This window comes from Heptranchias perlo, chromosome 30, assembly GCF_035084215.1.
Source record: "Heptranchias perlo isolate sHepPer1 chromosome 30, sHepPer1.hap1, whole genome shotgun sequence".
NCBI classification, from domain to species: Eukaryota; Metazoa; Chordata; class Chondrichthyes; order Hexanchiformes; family Hexanchidae; genus Heptranchias; species Heptranchias perlo.
Genome location: NC_090354.1, coordinates 13,123,377 through 13,143,382, shown reverse-complemented (window position 1 = coordinate 13,143,382; position 20,006 = coordinate 13,123,377). Strand labels below are relative to the sequence as shown.

The window sequence follows — 20,006 nt, the reverse complement described above, 5'->3', positions numbered from 1 at the left end:
CCACAGTTGTGCCCCACCCTATCTCTGCAATCTCCTCCAATCCTATATTCCCCTCTAACACTCCATCATCTGATTCTGACCTTTTGTGTGTGCCCCTCTCTTCGCTCCAAATTTGATGGCAGACCCCTCAGCTGCCTGGCTCCTACTCTCTGGAATTCCCTTCCTAAATCGCTTCACCTCTCTCTCTCTCTCTCTCTCTCACACCCTCCTCATTGAATAGCCTTGGCTCAGTGGTAGCACTCTTGCCTCTGAGTCAGAAATTTGTTGGTTCAAGTCCCACTTCAGAGACTTGAGCACAAAATCTATGCTAACACTCCAGTGCAGTAGTGAGGGAGTGCTGCACTGTCAGATGGGGAGAGAACGGGAATTTGGTATTGAGATAGAGGATCAGCCATGATCATATTGAACGGCAGAGCAGGCTCAAAGGGCCGAATGGCCTACTCTTGCTCCTATTTTCTATGTTTCTATGTCTTTCAGATGAGACGTTAAACTGAGGCCCCATCTGCCTTCTTAGGTGGTTGTAAAAGATCCTACGGCACTATTTCGTAGAAGAGCAGGGAAGTTCTCTCGAAGAAGAGCAGGGGTGTCCTAGTCAATATTCATCCCTCAACCATCACCTAAAAACAGAAAATCTGGTCATGTATCTCATTGCTATTTGTGGGATCTTGCTGTGTGCAAATTGGCTGCCACGTTTCCTACATTACAACAGCAACTACACTTCAAAAAGTACTTAAATGGCTGCAAAGCGTTTTGGGACGTCTTGAGGTCGTGAAAGGCTCTATAGGTATGTAAGTTCATTCTTTCTTCTTTCTTTCTCAAAACCCGTCTCTTCAACCAAGTTTTTGATCACCCTTCCTCAGCTGCCTTTCTGGTGCAATGTTTGTTTTCCATAAGCCTTTCTTTGAAAAGCCTAGGGGTGTATTTTTTTAACAGTAAAAGGTGCGTTACAAATGCAAGTTGTTGTTGCAACCAGCATTTGAAGAGTTAATGTTTGCTCTGAAGACATTTCTAACCCCTGAACCCAACAAAATTATCCTGTGGATTTCCCTGTTCACTGCACTAAAACCAACTCCCCTAAAGTGTATTGCTTTAAAACATAAATAACAAAAATATTTCCCATCTCTGTGCTCTAAATGTTACATCTCAAATAAATTATCAATTAAACCAGTATCAAGGTTAATGTTATCTGTACAGTACAGTATCTACGTACATGAATCTTATTTGTTAATATGCCATTGCTCCATCTGTGATACATGCAGGATTGTGGTTCAATAATGTTGCCACTGAGTCACCATGAAAACAGACTTTAAAAGCTCTAAGGACTTCTTCACAAAGGTATTCTTCGCAAATCCGTGCATGTAGGATGATTTAAAGGGTTAACAGTCCCATGGCTTATGTATCAAGTACTGCCTGTGGAAAATGAGGAGATATGTTTGTATGATGCAACTCTTATGCATGCCTGATGCATATGCATCACAACCCCGTGTAATTTAAGCCAAGACTTAATCCAAATTGACTCCAGATTTTCTCTGTAAACAGTGCTCCAGTGTGTATGCAGGTTGGGGATAGGTCTGAAGCAAATAGCTTGGGATACCTGTAAACTGATTATTAACTTATTAAAGAAACTATAACTAAGAAACTTGATATAGGAACTCTGCTTTGCGAAATACCATTCTAAAGAAATCCCAGTTCGGCCTTCCTAAAAAAAATATATGGTTTAATATATTTTGTCTGAGTAAATACTTACTGCCACTGCTTCCAGATTTTATGAATGACCCCTTGAACGTTTTTTTTGTGAATGAGAGGCCATGGCAGAGGATCAGAACTATGAATGGAACAGAGCGCCTGGATTTTGATTGGTTCCTGAGCGGAGGGGGGTGTTCCACCTCCAGGTAATATAACACCTCGATTCTCACCTCTCATAGGCTGGAATCTTTGTTAATGTCATGTCATTGACTGAGTCAGGTCATTCATTAAAAAAAAAGAGAAAAAAAAGGAAAGAAATCTGAGCCCGTGAAAGAGGAAATGAACCAATCGCCGAATCCCTTGGGCAAACAACTGACTGAAGCAAGAAAAACAAGTCTTTTGAAACCATCACTGAAGTCGGCTGCACAGACTTATTAAAGGAAAACTTTACATATGCAGCTTGCCGGTTCCGGGGATTTATGTTGTATCACCCAAAGCATTTCCATAAATCAGGTGAGATCATACTTTTAGATGAAGTTTAATTTCTTGTTGCAGCAGTTTATTCACCCCCACCCCCCTGACGTTTGGTGCTTATCACGCGATGATCTGCTTTGTTTTATTAGTCTGATCAGCAAACATGAACCGCGTTGTGTAAATGACACGGGAAGCGTTTAAAGCTGCACTGTCTGGTTAAGAGACCGCGCATTAAAATCAACTGTCATTTCAATTTTTTTTAAAAAAAGTAACATTGCATCTTTAACCCTCTGGGTATTTCCAGTGTTTTCTATATTTTTATTAAACGTTAGCTATTTTTTCACCTTTTTAACGATACTGAAAAAGAGATAACGAATTTTGTTTTAAAAATGTTTGCAAATATATTGTTAGGAGATAGTTACCTAATCCTCCTCCCCATAAAAAAATTAATTTACTGTAAATTTAATCAAAGCTCAATTTTCTTTTCACATTGATTTGGGATTGCTACCTATTAAAACCATACCAAATGTTCCAATAAAACCTTATATTCATTTATTTTATTTATTTAGTTTATAGCTATCGCAAATCGACTCAAAGTATAGTCAGATACAATCTTTAGAGTGAAGGAATTATGTATGGAACTTTTTTTCTTGCTGTTTTTGTATTAGATACCATAAGCTCATTCATATTTTTAGGGTAATTTGATTAGTATCTCATCGGTTTTTAGTCATTCCGTTCTAAACTCGTACAGATGGAAAATGTACAGATTGCAGATTGTATTTAAATATAACTTTTAATATTATCCAGCTGTAGGCTGATTAGAGAATTTGGTGGCTGAAGATTGTGCTCCCAGTCATTAAAAATAAAATACTTGTTTATTACGACAGGAACAGGCCTTTGTTGTTTTATTTCACTGTCATTGGGACTGAAGGTAAATTTTAATCCATAACCCTTTATGATTATGATACTAAAACCTCACAGCTGCTTTTGTTCAGTCAGATCTCACGGTGCTGCACTCTCTCTCTCTCTTCCTCTGTCTGATACACTTTGGATGTCTCACTGTGCAGATACTGAGGTGTCTGAAGAAATTGTTTTTTTATAGTTGGGACGTGGATGTGCTAGAAACCAGTAAGAGCACAGAAAGGAGCAAAGGAACGGGAAATATTAAGGTTCAGTTGTTTCACTGAAGAATGCCCAAGGGCTGTAAAAAAAAAAATCAGGCCTTAGCCATAATTATTATTTTCAGGGACAAGTGTTCTGTTTAGAATGGGAAACATGGGGTAGTAAATCCACAAGTGATGGAAAAGTGCACTGTCATGATGTGAAACAGACTGATTTTAGCAGTGGTCTCCAAGGGATCTTAAACAGCCCCGTCTTTAGTAACATAAGCAGTTTTTTTAAAAAAGAGTGCCTGAAAGTGCAGCATAAGTCCTGTAAAAGCTTTGTTCATGTATTTGTTGATGTTATCGTAAGTGCTGATGTTAGCATGAAGTGGGTTCATTGTTTCAACACTGTCTTAAAGGGCCTATCTCTTTCAGTAGAAGGTGATTGGGTGCCTGTTGCTGCATGATAATCTCTTCAGATTGACTAGGCCGCCTCATTTAGCAGCCAGGGTCAAATTGCTAAACAATATGGTAGTGGAAATGGAAATTTGTTACAATCTCTTTTTTTTGTCTCACCAATTTTTTTTACTACAATTTTCTCCTCTCCCTCTTTGCTGGGCACCAGTCAGCCTCTGGTGTCCCATCTAAGTACTCATTGTTCTCTTGTAATTCTTCATTTGACTACTTGGGGCATCAAATGCGATCTTATCCTCACCCGAAATCTACACATGCATTCTTCCTGCAGGGTAAGGTGGACAGTGATCAGGAGTGGTAACCCTGGTCAATTTTCCTCTTCCTACCCCTGAATGTGTATTATGATCATAATAGTAAAGATTTTTTTTAGTTGAGTTTTGAACGGTGCAGACATCATATAAATCCCCTTCCTGCTCTTCAGAAGTATTGGCCACCCACTGATTCCAGTTGGTTGCCTTGTTAAGAAACAGGAATTGCTCTTTCTGCAAAATGCTAATTGCTGACAATGTCTAATCCTACACAGAGCCTCATACCTCAAGTGTTCTTCCCAGATGTCACTAGAGCATTAAGCTCCTTCCAGCCTGCTGAAACAAAGTACATTAGAGTCCTATTGTACTTGGGGGATGAGAGGAAAGTACATTGATGTCACTAAATCTAGATATAGGAAGGTAGTAACTTTCAAAACGGAATTGGATATATACTTAAAAAGGAAAAATTTGCAGGGCTATGGGGAAAGAGCAGGGGAGTGGGACTAATTGGTAGCTCTTTCAGAGAGCCGGCACAGGCACAATGGGCTGAATGGCCTCCTTCTGTGCTGTATGATTCTATATCATTATATCTAGATAAAGGAAGGTTGACCATATGACCATATTAGCAGGAACATTCTACCCTTTATAACTCTCCTTTCCTGAAGCTGCTGTTATGCTCAGGGATGGTTCCACTGGTACCAGCAGCCCTCTGGTAACCTAGACAATGAGTATCTGTAGGCCAATTGACTGTGTAGGGCATCCCGTTGTCAGTTGATCTCTAAAATAGAAAATGCTGGAAATGCAGGTAAGGCAGCATCTGTGGAGAGAGAAACAGAGTTGACGTTTCAGGTCGATGACCTTTCGTTGAGAACTGGAAGAAGTCAGAGATTTAACAGTTTTTAGCAAGTACAGAGCCAGAGGAAGGGTGGGGGGGGGAAGAAGGGGAGGGAGGAAAGAACAAAGGGGAAGGTCTGTGATAAGATGAAGGGCAGGAGTGATTAAATGACAAAAACAATGATGGTGTAAGGCAAATGGAGGTGGTAATGGGACAAATAAAGAAACAAAAGATGTGTCTAGAGGAGCTGTAAATGGCAACATCGGAATCATTACCAGCACCTACTGTCTGAAAAAATGGGCATGATGTGGAGATGCCGGTGATGGACTGGGGTGGACTTCACCTGATGAAGGAGCAAAGCTCCGAAAGCTTGTGATTTCAAATAAAGCTGTTGGACTATGACCTGGTGTTGTGCGACTCCTTACATTTGAAAAAATGGGAGCAGTGATTATAATCTGAAGTTATTGAAATCAATGTTGAGTCCAGAAGGTTGCAAAGTGCCTAATCAAAAGATGAGGTGCTGTTCCTCGAGCTTCCGTTGAGCTTCATTGGAACAGTGTAGGAGGCCGAGAACAGAGAGGTCAGAGTGGGAGTGGGACGGAGAATTAAAACAGCAAGCGTCTGGAACTCAGGGCCACTCTTGCGGACTGAGCGGAGGTGTTCAGCAAAGCAATCACCCAGTCTGCGTTTGGTCTCCACGATGTAGAAGAGATCACATCGTGAGCAGCGAAATCAGTACACTAAATTGAAAGAAGTACAAGTAAATCACTGCTTCACCTGGAAGGAGTGTTTGGGGCCCTGGACAGTGGGAACGGAGGAGGTGACAGGGCAACTGTTGCATCTCCTGCGCTTGCATGGGAAGGTGCCGTGGGAAGAGGAGCGAGTGTTGAGGGTGATGGAAGAGAGGATCAGGGTGTCGAGGAGGTAACGGTCCCTTAGGAATGCTGAAAAGGGAGGGGAAGATGTGTTTGGCGGTGGCATCGCGCTGGAGGTGGCAGAAATGGTGGAGGATGATCCGTTGAATGTGAAGGCTGATGGGGTGGAAGAGGACAAGAGAACCCCATCGTGGTTCTGGGAGGGAAGGGAAGGGGTGAGGGCAGAAGTACGGGAAATGGACGGACACGGTCAAGGGCCCTGTCAACTACAGTGGAGGGGAATCTTCGGTTGAGGAAAAAGGAGGACTTAGTGGAAGCACTGGTGTAGAAGGTGGTACCGTCACAACAGATGCGATGGAGACAGAGAAACTGGGAGAATGGAATAAAATCAAGGTAGCTGTGGGAGTTGCTGGGAGTAGATAATTGGTTGACAGCCAGAAATGGAGGAAGAGAAGTCGAGGCAGGGAAGCGAAGAATGGACCATGTGAAGGCGAGGGAGGGGAGGAAATTAGAAGCAAGGTTAATGAAATTTTCCAGTTCGGGGCGAGAGCAGGAAGCGGCACCGATACAGTCATCAATGTACCGGAAAAAGAGGTGAGGGAGGGAACCTGAGTCGGACTGGAACAAAGAATGATCCACGTATCCTATGCAAAGGCAGGCATAGCTAGGACCCATACAGGTTCCCATAGCAACACCTTTTATTTGGAGGAGGTGAGTGGTCAAAGGAGAAGTTGTTCAATATAAGAACAAGTTCAGCCAGCTGATATCTACATGGATGCATTTTCCAGCAAGGCCCACCTTGCACCCTCCATAAACATGAGCTCATCCAAAACTCTGCTGCCTGTATCCTAACCCGCACCAAGTCTTGTTCACCCATCACCCCTGTGCTCGCTGACCTACATTGGGCTCCCGTTCTGGCAATGCCTCGATTTTAAAATTCTTACTCTTGTTTTCAAATTCTTCTATGGCCTCGCCCCTCCCTATCTCTGTAACCTCCTCCAGCCCGACAACCCACCAAGATATCTGCGCTCCTCCAATTCTGGCCTTTTGTGCATCCCCGATTTTAATCACTCCACCATTGGCAGCCATGCCTTTATCTGCCTAGGCCCTAAGCTCTGGAATTCCCTCCCTAAACTCTCCACCTCACCACCTCTCCTACCTCCTTTAAGATGCTCCTTAAAACCTTCCGCCTTGACCAAGATCTCCTTACATGGCTCGGCATCAAATTTTGTTTGATAATGCTCCTGTGAAACACCTTGGGAAGTTTTACCATGTTAAAGGCACTATGTAAATGCAAGTTGTTGTTGTTGTCATTGTTATTGTAAAGAGCAGGAGCTCTTTTTTTCCCCTCCCTAGTCCGTGGGCATTGAGGCCAGTTTAACCCCTCCACTGGGCTGAGCTCAGCTAACTCAGCGTAGACAATTATTAAATTTAGGTCCTTCTTAATCTGTATAGCTCAGAGTCACGCTCTGGTGAATTTACCAACTGAGCTTTTAAAAAAATTTTTGGACATTACCAGTAATTTCAATCTGTCAGGATTTCATAAAACTCAATCTAATTGTAAATGTAAATTATAAAATCTCATAAACAATGTAAAGACTCCCTAAATTAAATACTCCCCCTTCCTTTTTAATTATGTCTGTGTTAGCAGATAACTCAATGTTTCTCCTTTTCATCTTTTAGAACCACATTAGAAAACGTGTTTGACAGTTTATGTAAATTTTTAATATTATACAATGTCCTTTTGCTCATAAATGTCAGGCCATGTTAATTAAAGTTCCATGTTCACCTTTTTACTGTGGTCTTCGGAGAGAGACATTTCCATGGCTCCTCTAACTCCTTCACTGGCACATTAAATCAGAGAGATTCTGGGCATGGTGCTGGATTCTGACTGATGAGGAGTTACGTTCTCATTTGACTTTATCACGTAATCGTGTTTTTCAGACTTTCTGGTAAAGTCTATAGGAAACTGTATCTGCGTTGTCTGTAGAACCTTCTAGAATATCACACCAATGTGAGATTGTATTGATTGCGCAAAGGAGGAAAACAGCAAGCACGAGCTGAACACATAGAGGATAAATCTGTAGTGTGAACGGTCAAAGTGTTCATAGGGCTGGAGAGTGAAAGATTTCACACGGTTTTTACACCATGTGAAACATTCACACTGTTCACTGAGTTCCATTAAATATCTACTCATTTTTTTATTGACAAAATTTTTGTGAGGGACAGTTTGAAAAGCCTGCTAAAAATCACCAGAAAATGTTATTTGCAATTGTTCTATTTTGAATTAAATTATCCAGTTGAATCTTTTGTTTAACAATAATATTTAAATATATTTTTGAAATCCTTGCTGTTCATTGTCAGTGATCATAATCAACCATATGAGGAAAAGGTCCAGGAATTTAGACAAGAGCTTTACGATGAATGTCACTGACCCTCGATATTTATTAAAATTAATCAGACAACAGCAGCAACCCAGCCTTCCAATTCCTACACTTTTGGGTACAGATTGTGCATTGCCTGCTGCCTCTATTCTGATGCCTGGAATTATATTCCGTATTTTCCTGCCTCTCACTGGTCGATTTATTTTCGGCAAAGCCTCTGATTTGTATTTTTCACAGAAAGATGAACAGGGTCATGGAATGTGATCCCAAAACAACTGTAAAAATCCCAGCACCCCATGTAATAAAAATGGAATCACCGTAAAACAATGATTATGGCTGTTTCAAAAAGGGGACCATTGTGTAAAATATATAAACTTATTGCCAAACTTTTGTGAGTTTCTGATAATTTTAGGAGATTTAACAATATTAACACAGCAACATAACACACTAGAGTCCTACTGCATGCAATAGGTTAGTGGGAAGAGGAATGTATATTAATGTAATCAAATCTAGATTTAGCAAAACCATTCACGTCACTGTGTTAGCAGCAACATTCTTTTCAGTAATACACCATTGAGGGCATATTTGTATCAAAGCATTATTAAATAGTGAAATGGTATTGAAAATTGAAAATACTCATTTTAATTAGTCTCTAATTTTTATTGCTTGTGAATATGCCACATAGACACAGAATGTAAATTAAGCATTGGAAGATACTACTTCTGATGCGGGGAGGGGATCAGAGATGCATTGCAGAATCTAGCTTCACTTTATTCAGATTTAGTATTTTCAGACTTGTGGCACTAAAGGAGTTAACCACTGAAGATACTTTACCATTATTTTGCGAGAAGAAATGGTGATGATTCATTTATAGACTCACGAGGTGACTATGCTTTGGCTGTAATAAAGGTACTGCTGTATTTTCTGCTGAACAAAGTGGATTTTGTGCTTTAATTCTTTGTAAATTTCAGATATTTCCTTAGAATGCAATGGTGTGCAGGTCCTTTAAGAATTTCTGCAGTACCCATTTGATCTATCCATACAGGAGTTTTTCAATAAGTTACAACGATAACTTGCATTTATATAGTGTCTTTAACATGCACCTGATAGTAACACGCACTAATGCCCTATCTGATGGTTAGTCCATTTATTACCTTTATCTACTACCATAACAGACATTCCCAAGCATTCTATGCTACAATGGAGAATGGAGAGCTGATGGGAACATTCGAAAGCAGGCAGACAAATTTCAGATTCATTCTTCAAATGCTGCTGTGTGGCCCTCTTAACAGTTATGCTCATTAAGTCACTTTACTCTTTTTATCAGTAGGCTGTATGAATGTGCAAACATATTGAAACATTTATATTTTTAGCTTGTTACATTTTTCTCAACTTGTATAAAAATAATTCATCAATATGTTTTTAAGGATTCCCTACTGGACAAGGGGGAAATAAACTATTTCACTATTTCACTCTTTAAAGGGCAATGAAATTCCACAAGGGAAGCTGCACTGAGGGGTTCTCTAGATCCAATAAAAAGAATGCAATATCTTAATTGCTGCTTTGTCTTGCTGCTTTATTCACAGCAGGCATTCTTCCACTTAACTGACAGCAGGCAACAAAAATATTGCAGTGATTAGTCCCCATCAGTTTCTTGCATTCCTTAAAAAATTCTCAATTTTAAAAATAAATGTAACTTTGCAGAATTATTCTAGAGCCTGATTAGGAGAAATTTCCATTTTCCCCCGTCTTTTTTTCCACCAATTTTCTCCTCTTCTTTTCTCTCCTGCTTTCCTGAAGGCCATGGCTCCTTTCTGGGGTACAGTTACATGGTTGCCCTCCAATACCTCACCCAAGTGTGAGCCTAGACAATGTCAGCAAGCTATTCATCCACAAGAGGCAGCAATGCCAAGCACTAGCCTGATCCTGTTCTCACTCAATATCCACAGATGAGCACTTCTAACAGGTGCGACTGGATAGTGATCAGAAGTGGCAACTCTGGCTGATTATTTTCAGCTCCCTAATCCAGGAGGGGGGGGGGGGAGGAGGGAGGAGGGGGGAGGAGGGGGGGGGGGGGGAGGAGGGGGGGGGGGGGGAGGAGGGGGGGAGGAGGGGGGGGGGGGGGGGGGGGGAGGAGGGGGGGAGGAGGGGGGGGGGGGGGGGGGAGGAGGGGGGGGGGGGGGGGGAGGAGGGGGGGAGGAGGGGGGGGGGGAAGCTTTTTCCATAATTCATTCAGTGGCACTGATCGCCCAAACAGGTGCTTTGTCAGGTTTGAATTCAAGGCAATATCCTCACAATTGTTTTTCTTTAACACAAGAAATCAACATGGGGAGGAAAAAAATCAGATTATAATCGGTACCAGACAATAGAGACCATGCCTTGCAACATTGCTTGTGCTGAGTCCTACCCAACACTCCATCCCTATGTAGTAACACAAATTGCAATTCTCCGTGTATCTCAGGGGCTTTCTGTAGTTTTCCGTAACATGGAGAATAATGGATACCTGGGAGAGTCATTACTGTCAGCAGACTCGCTGAGGGGTTCGGGTGACATCAGAGATTGCGAGATTGAAGCTCACCTGGCCTACAACTGTCATGTGACCTCCTTGCTGTGATTACTGCTTAGGAATCCCTCCAGGTATATCTAGTATTTTTGATAAATGCATTACAGAGAGGGTGGGGGCTGGTTTATTTTCTTTTCGTTCTATTTTGTTTTGCTGGTAGCGGTGTCATGGTGGACGTTGTTGCTCTAATATTCCACCCAGTTGAGGTATACTGATGTATTTACTGCAAGATTAATGATTGTAACATAATCACCAAGTTTAGTAGGCTTGAACTGCAATCCATTACCAAGAAATAGCGCAGTGCTGTATACTATGTATTTTAAAATCTCTGTAAAAAGAGAATTCTCAAAGGGAATCTTATGGAAGTATTTAGATACCTTAACTGGATAAAGTAAATTCAGAACAATACTGTTAGATATGCCAGGGCAGGAGGTCTCAAGTTCAAGGTTGTGAAGGGCAAATTTAAGACAAACCATCAAGAAATATTCTTTACAAAGGTGTTAACAGCTAGAATGAGTTGCCTGGGAGAGTGGTTATTAACAGGACACTGGTTTAATTTAAGGAATAACTAGATGTTATAATGGGATGACGGTAGGGGTGGTGTTATGAAAATTAGATCAAATGGTTGAAGGGCCTTATTCATCAGAACCTATCTTATGATCTTGTAATCATCCTTTTTAAATAAATCTCTTGAGCACTTTTATTTAAATGCTAGCGTAACAACATTAGAGAAACCATCAGCAAGGGAAGCTATTAAAAAATAAAAACTGATTAGTAAGTTATAGGATTCCCATTACTGTAGAAGCTCCATGGGAATTGGGAAGCATCTTGGGACATTTTGTTTTGTTAGAGTTGCTATATAAATGTATCTACCATAATAAATGAGACCCCTCCCTCCAATAATGGAAGCTGATGAATAATTGAGTGTCCTGAAATTTTGGTCGTACACAAATACAGTAATATCCAATGCACAGGAATGAAGACAAGTAGAATGCAAATGACAGAAACAGAATTTAACCTTTCTTGGGTTAAAGGTGACTGCTGTCAGACAGGAGGAGATTAGTGCTAGTGGATTACGTAATGAGGTAAAATCTCTTAAAGTTTTATCATGCAAAAGGTTTGGCAGATAGTTGGGTAAGCAGATAATTGGAGTACAGACAATGGAGGTTTCATTGTATTTAAACAGAGTGTGCAGGGTTTATATTTGTTTGTGTTGTGTACTATGAAAATTAATATGTTCCCCATTGCCTTGTGTCACAGAAACCCATCCTCCATAGTGAAGAGAACCTCCTGAGTTGGAGATCTTGCACCCACCAAAAAAAGAACTGTCTGGAACTGGTCATATCTGAAGGTTGTTCCTGTGCAGACCAAATTTTAAGCCATGTTTTCCTGTGTATACAGCAATCCCTGTAGTGTCTGGGATACTTGCTTTCTGCATCCTGTAATGTCTGCCTTAGAATTGTAACTAGTGTCCCTCTGATAGAGCTCACTCCAGCTTATAGGTTACAATTGCAGATAACAGACCTCAGAATGCAGTAACATAGCTGCCCAGAAAGCATAGCATTGTGGAAAGATCACATCTCCACTCTGATGTTTCCTGTTCCCTGGAGATGGCACAAATCAATGCCAAATGTTGGTGTCACTCCAGACCCACTCTTACACTGTGGCAACACTATCATTTTACCAATACAAAATCTGTGGACAGAGGTAGCAGACTTTCTTTGGGAGGAGACCAGTCAATCCAGAAGGAACTTTGTAAATTGTACTGTTAACCCTCCAGAGCATCATTGTATTGCAAAAGGGATTATATTTTATTTTCTGCACATTTGGTATTGCCACTGCCCATAGGATTGAAGCACAACAGGATCACAAGATAAGTATGAATGAGGAAGCCATTCAGCCTATCTTGATTCATTCTTCCAGAGGACCCACAGTACCCCCCATCATGGCATGCAACTGTTCCTTAAATAATTGCTGGGTTTCACCTCCACCACCTACCTGGAAGTCCATTCCACATGTTGCTCACTTTATGGGGGCAATTTTAACCTAACCCACCCGTCAGGAAGCTGATGGAATCGGGCGCAATGCTGGTTTTGCACCCCGGCCGACTTTACTCTCCATTGAAGTGAATGGAGAGTAATATTGGGCGGGGTGTAAAACTGGTGTTCCACCCGATCCTGTCAGTTTCCCGCCCAGCGAGTTAGGTTAAAATTACTCCATATATGTGTGAAGAACTTCCTCACATCTGTCCTAGTATTAGTTTGAACCTATGTTCCTTTGTCCCACTCTCAGTTTAAATTGAAGTCATTTTCTGAATTTATCTTTTACTATCTTTCAAGCCTTTCTAAGACCACCTCTCTTCACGGCTGAACAGCCCAAATATCTCCAGCCTCTCCTCATAACTCAGTCCTCTGAGGCTAGGGATCAGCTTCATAGTTCCTCTCTGAACTGCCTCAAGGGCCTGAATGTCTCCCTTGAGTACTGGAGGCAGTAGTCAAGGTGTGGTCTGACCAGAGCACTATATAGTTTGAACATGACTTCCTCTGAAATGCTATACTGTTTTAGCTATCGGGATTAGCACTCTGTTTACTTTGTTGATTGCTGCTTCGCAGTAGTTGGAGGTGTTGAACATTGAATCTACCTAAACCCTTAGATTCCTTTGACACTATTCATGAGGAACTTTTACCACTAATTTCTTTCCTCCTATGTGCGGTACTTTATACTTCTTCTCCATAATACATTTTTGTCTGCCATTGTTCTGCCCACTTGCATATTTTGCCCAACTCATTTTGTAGTTCTGAGCAGTTTTCTCAGAATCAGCAGCCCCTCCTAGTTTGGTGTCGTCTTCAAAGTTAAACACTTTGCTTTGAGTTTCTGAGCTGTAGTCACTAATGTACATTAGAAAAATAGGGATCCCAACACTGATCCCTGAGGCACCTCCGCCCATCCCAACAGAAATCCACTAACAAATACCTGCAGCTTTCTGCCTTTCAGCCAATTTCTTATCCATTTTCAAGCTTTACACTGAATCTCCCACTTCTTTGAGCGTAACTAATAGATCAGATAATAGATTTTCATCAAATGCTTTTTGGAAATCTAGCTGCATTACATCATAGGGCTATGCATGCTCCTCTTGGGACAATACTTCCTCAAAAAGATTGAGAATGTTGATCAGGCAGGATCTTTCCCTACTGATTCCATGTTAGCTGCTGTTTACTAAATTATCATCTAGAGCTAATCCTCAAGTTTACTCCTAATAACCGCTTCCATTATTTTGCATGGTAGTGAAGTAAGAATAATGAGTTGCTGTGTCTGCTTTGTCACCCTTTTAAAAATTGACATAAAGTGAGCCTGCTTCTAATCCACCAGGACCTCCTAAGGTTTCATTGGCTCCTTCATAATGGCACTCAATGCCCTATAGATCATCTCCCTTGTCTCTCTTAGTACACTGAAATAAATACTATTTATCTATGGAGATTTATTTGTTTTGGGCTGTTTAAGTCCAAAAAGTTTAAATTGAAGTAATTTTCTGAATTTACCTTTTACTATCTTTCAAGCCTCTCTAAGGCCACCTCTCTTCACGGCCGAATAGCACAAATATCTCTAGTCTTTCCTCAAAACTCAGTCCTCTGAGTCCTAAATAGTATTTATCTCCGAGTACTAAGAGAGACAATGGAGATGATCTATAGGGCATTGAGTGCCATTATGAAGGAGCCAATGAAACCTTAGGAGGTCCTGGTGGATTAGAAGCAGGCTCACTTTATGTCAATTTTTAAAAGGGTGACAGCAGACACAGCAACTCATTATTCTTACTTCACTACATTGCAAAATAATGGAAGCGGTTATTCGGAGTAAGCTTGAAGATTAACTCTAGATGATAATTTAGTAAACAGCAGCTAACATAGAATCAGTAGGGAAAGATCTTGCCTGATCAACCTTCTTAATCTTTTCCCAAAGTCATTAATTCAACGTCGGTTATCATACATTGGGAGGATATTTTGCTCATGTTTTCCCTAGTGAATACCTGTGAGAAAGTAATCATTTAATATATTATGTGTCCCTCTTCGGTTTCAGCCCTGTTTGTATCTTAAGAGTCTTACCCCTTCTCCGATTGCTCTGTAGCACTGAAATAATTTCTTACTTTAATGTTTTGCAGTTGCAGCTATGTTTATATCCTCTCCGCTGACTGTGCTTTTAAAATGTTTCTGCATGTTCGTATATTCATTCCAGTGAATCCCTTTATCTTGCTGCTCCCTAAAGGTCATACTTCCCCCTTAGTTCACTTCTGATTAATTTGTTAATCCATTTAGGGTCGCATTTGTTTAGTTACTGCTTCCTGATCCTAGGTATATATTTACCTTGCATGCTCGGAATTATATCTTTAAAGGTGTTCCACTTGTCCTTTGTTGAACAACCCCCCAATCAATTTACGTAAACTATTCTCTCATATCTTTTGAAATTATTTCTGAATCCCAGATTATTTTGAACTTGATTGTGTCACAGGTGTCATGACATCTATTCCCTGTATATTATCTTAGTTACATCATTATCAAGTCAAAAGGTGCACTGCCTCTTGTGGTTTCCCTGACGCATTAGGTCACAACACAATTATGCATTACTCTGAACCACTTGGGTATTTAAATTTATATCTGGTTGATTGAATTCCCACATTAAAATAATTTTCAGTCTTCATATGCCCGTTTATCTTTTCATAGAGTAAACATATCGGAGGTAATTTTCAACTTACCACCGGAGCATAAAATCAGCATTGCGGGTCAGGCACCCATTATAGAAACTGGGGGAAAATCGGGCAGTTTCTATAACTGGCCAGCAGCATAGAATCTGCTTTCTGGTAGATTATTTGGCTTTGTTTATTCTTTATGTTCCTTTTAATTTGTTGCTGCTCCCAAGTTCTCTGCATGAATGAAGTATAAATGGGTATTTCACTCTCAGACATCACTTGGCTTCTATTTATGGTCTGGGAACTGTATTCCAATTGATTTTTTCCTGATATATTCACAATGTGAATTATTAAGCTGCAACCACAGGGTGTAATTTCTTACTGTATCTTAGTTCTCACCCCCCTTCACGTAACTCTTCAACCCCAAATAAATGTGTTATTGCATTGAGTCACAGCGCAAGTAGGAATATAGTGAGTCAGATCTGAAAATCTGTTGTAATTCCACGACTCACTGGTATACAATATTCTGATGGCACGTGATGGCATTTTTATCTTGCATATAAGCGATGCCAGCTGAGAGACACTCAAACAGAAACTCTGCATTCTCCATGTTCAGCTCTCCTCAATGGTCAGGTTCACTTATACTAAAATGTGCCATCAAAGGCACTCCATCAAAGTAACCTGGAGACAGTAATGATTTTAATCTCTTTGTAAGAGAATTTTCAAGAAGGCTGTTAATCACCCCAGGAAACGGTTGAGAAACAGTTCATGTAATATGAAGGTAAATTAAAATAATTTCACATTGATCATCGCACCTTTCAAATGAATTAAAATCTGTGCATATAATACAATTTTTGTTTTGCTTAGCAACATTGCCCATCTCTGCCCTTACATCACCCCTCACTGCTGCTGAAACCCGCACCCACATTTTTGCCACTTCTAGGCTCGATTTTTCCAACATTTCACCTTGTCGACCACCTGAACGCCATCCTACATAAACTCCCAACTCATCCAAAACCCCACCACCGAAAGCATTGAATTCAAACTCTTCATCCTCATTTGTAAATTGCTGCAACCTAGCTCTGCAACTTGCTCCATCCCTATGTGCCTGCTCACACCCTCTGCTCTTCTGACTTTGGGCTCTTCTGCATTGTTCTGCTCTATCTTCAGTGTCAAAGCCTTCAACCAATCTTGGCCCTACACTCTGGAACTCTCTCTATAAACACCTCTGCCCCTCTAACCACATTCTCTAACCTCCTCAAAGAGGTTTCGACCATGCTTTAAGTCACCTCTCCTCATTCTTTTCCTATTATTGCTCAATGCCTGTTTTTGTCTCTGTGAAGTGCCTTGGGATGTTTGCTATGTTAAAGGTGTTGTATAAATGCAAGTTTTTATTTTTGAATTTAAGGTATAAATACAGTATGCCATTGGCAATCATGAAATTTGATTTATATTTCCATAATGATGCTAATTCCAATTCATTTACAATTTTGCCCTCATGAGTTATCCAGTCAGTATCGCTTGTGCTTATTAAAATCCTGTTTAATGGCTGGCCTTGTTGTTTCTATATATAATATATATTTGGCCGTCTATCAGCCATGGCTCAGTGGTAGGACTCTCACCTCTAATTCAAAAGGTTGTGGGTTAAGCCTCACAACAGTGACTTGAGTACATAATTCAGCATTGTCAGAGATGCTGTCTTTTGGATGAGACATTAAACCAAGGCCCCACCTTCCCTCTCAGGTGGATGTAAAAGATCCCATGACACTATTTTGAAATAGAGCAGAGGAGTGGTCACCAGTGTCCTGGCCAATATTTATCCTGCAACCAACATCAATAAAATAGATTATTTGGTCATTATCTCATTGCTGTTTGTGGGACCTTGCTGTGCATTGGCTGCAGGTTTTCCCACATTACAACAGTGACTACACTTCAAAAGTACTTCATTGGCTGTGAAGCATTGGAACATTCTGAGGGTGTGAAATCCGCTATATAAATGCACGTTCTTTCTTCCTATATAATGTTGCTATTATGGGGTTTTTTCATCTCACCCTCATTCTCTGTTAAGACCTAGTTAATGGCACTGGTGAATATAAGGGACACACAACAGGACTCTCTCGTTTATCAAAAAATAAACTACTCAGAAGGCGGGGCATAGATATGTGGGTTATGCGGACCCCACTCATTGGCGATTTTATTTTTCAATAAAGCACTGATTTCTGTTGTGTATTTTGTTAATACCACACTCTGAATGGATTTATTCTGTGGGGATTTAACCATTGTAAAAATGGCTGCATAACTCAATGATACATTGTTTGGTGGGATTAATATGGAAGCTTTCTACCATGTACATATGGTAGCAAGTAGTGGTCAAAATTTAGATTTATCTTCAAGAAATAGACATTGTACCAAAGATTAAGTAATTGTAACAGACAAAAAGTATTGCTGCAAGGAAAGACAGTTTTAAAGGCTGCAGCCACTGGCAATATATGTACATTGTGCCATATGAAGTATTGTGTAATTGAGTCACAGAAAATGCCCGTTTAAGAAATACCCCTCACAAGTAAACTAGTGATACTCAACCCATACATTTGGTATAAACTGGTCTATTGTTAAAAAGTCCTCCCGTGAAATCTTATACTCAGAGGCCCAAATCAAGATGTACAACAGCCATTCCTATCACCTGTTTATTTCACTTTACTCTTATTGAAGCTCCTTTGAGTCTATAATAAAAACAGAAAATGCTGGGAACACTCAGCACAGACTTGAGTCTATATTTGTTGCCATTGTTCCATTTCTACAAGTTAATCCCATCAAATTTTCTGTACATTTGATGGTACATATGTTGTGAGTTTTATGATTCCCCCTCTCTGTTAACAGAAATTTAATTGAATTTAAACTTTTCCAATAGGTTGACTTTTGGAGATTTTGTTTTAAAATGAAGGATTATTTTTTATAAGTAGTGTACTGCCTTACTTTGAAACCAGTCACAGACATTTAGCTAATTCCCCAAATTTAATTGTGAGCAACAATGGCCAACAGAGGCCAAACTCTAGGCTCTAAAATAAAAGTGGAGAATGCCATCAACACTTAGCTGGTCAGTCAGCACTTGTGCAGAGAACAGACAAGTTAACATTTCAAGTACAGCCCCTTCATGCCCTAGGCTGTAATTCTGTTGCATGCGTGTCAACATAGACAAAATAACTTACATTGATATACCACCTTTCACATCCACAGGATGTCCTAAAATGCTTTGCAGCTTTTGAGGTCTGATCACTGTTGTTTTGTATACAAATGTGACAGCCAAACTGCACACAGCAAGATCCCACAAACAGCAATGAGATAAATGACCAGCTAATTCTGTTTTTAGAATTGTTGTTTGAAAGATAAATGTTGGACAGGACGTTAGAAGATCTCCCTTGGAACATTTTATGTCCTCTGTTTAATGTCTTGATGGAAAGATGGCACCTTGAGAATGCAGAACTGCCTCCTTGTCAGCCTAGATTATGTGCTGAAGTCCCTGGTTTGGGGCTTGAACCCATAGCCTTCTGACTCAGTTGCGAGAGTGTTACCACGGGCAAGCTGCCATATATTGTTACTGTGATTTTACTATAATGCAGTCCATGGATATACCAATGTATTTGCATTCTTAACAGGGTCTCTATTGAACGTTCTTTCAAATAGTTTCTAAAAAGGTACACTTTCTGAACAGCTAACATCTGAAAATTGATCATTTCCATCAGTTGCTCAGGCTGCATAATCTAAAGAGCCCTAGAGATGATTCACTATATATTCAGATTAAAACGCAACGAAAATGTGTCGAATGCTTAGTGGGACAAGCCCGCCTTGAAATGGGTACATCCTTGCTTTAAGAGACTGTTTCTCTGGGAGACCAGCCGTTCGTTGCCTGCAGGCTCTCTTGGATTTTTTTTGTGAATGAAGCTTATTATTTATGCATGCTCCGCTCGTTCATTCATGATCTTCCTCCCCCCTCTCCCCCCCCCCCCCCCCCCCGCAGGCTGATCGAAGCTTGTTGTTGTCAAATCCAGTCTAAATGCTCATAAACGGTTAACAATGGAACACAGGATGGATGGTTATTTGGATCAGCAAGTGCCTTACACATTTCCAAATGTGAGTACAGTCATTCTGAGAAATTTAGTGCTACTGTTGAGCTTTGAAAATAATGGAGCCAAAAGTCTGAATGGTAAAAAAAAAACGAATCGTGCGATCTTGCTGAATGTGTGTGTGTCTGGGGAAGATTAAATCTGTAAGATCACTGAGAAATTATAGAAAGTTGTAGATCGATGGAAGCAAAGGTTTTGAAACTAACAAGAGTCAGCAAGAAACGACGGGGGGTGTTAACCGTATTTAAAGCCTTACTATTTGAATCCGTGAGTTGCATCAATGAATGTGAATGACAGGTAAAGTTCGCTGAGCCGGTAAACACTCCTTGGCTATTTAACCTGCAGAAAGTGCACGACACTGGGACGTTTGAGCGAGCGGCGATTACCAGAAAGAGAAGATACATCACCAAAGAATTAACTCAGGATTCAGAAGGTAACAATATCAGCGTTTGCACTAATATTAAAAATAGTTAACGCGCAGCAAAAATACACCGGGAAAGCTGAATTTTTAAACATAATCCTGCTAATATTTCATTTTAAAAAAAAATTCTTCCTTTTT

General features: G+C 40.4%; 1 protein-coding gene across 2 annotated transcripts in view; it reads left to right on the top strand.

Annotated features, from left to right (window-relative positions):
- The first annotated feature begins 1,967 nt into the window (after positions 1–1,967).
- etv4 (ETS variant transcription factor 4) overlaps positions 1,968–20,006 on the top strand; it is a 92,817-nt gene continuing 74,778 nt past the window's right edge. For both annotated transcript variants that reach the window (XR_010958009.1, XM_067968940.1), the window contains exons 1-3: positions 1,968–2,199; positions 19,342–19,454; positions 19,793–19,880. Coding sequence is in view for 1 of the 2 variants with exons in the window: in XM_067968940.1 (XP_067825041.1) it covers positions 19,398–19,454; positions 19,793–19,880 (145 nt within the window). In the remaining variant the exon portion in view is untranslated. The remainder of the gene's footprint in view (positions 2,200–19,341; positions 19,455–19,792; positions 19,881–20,006) is intronic.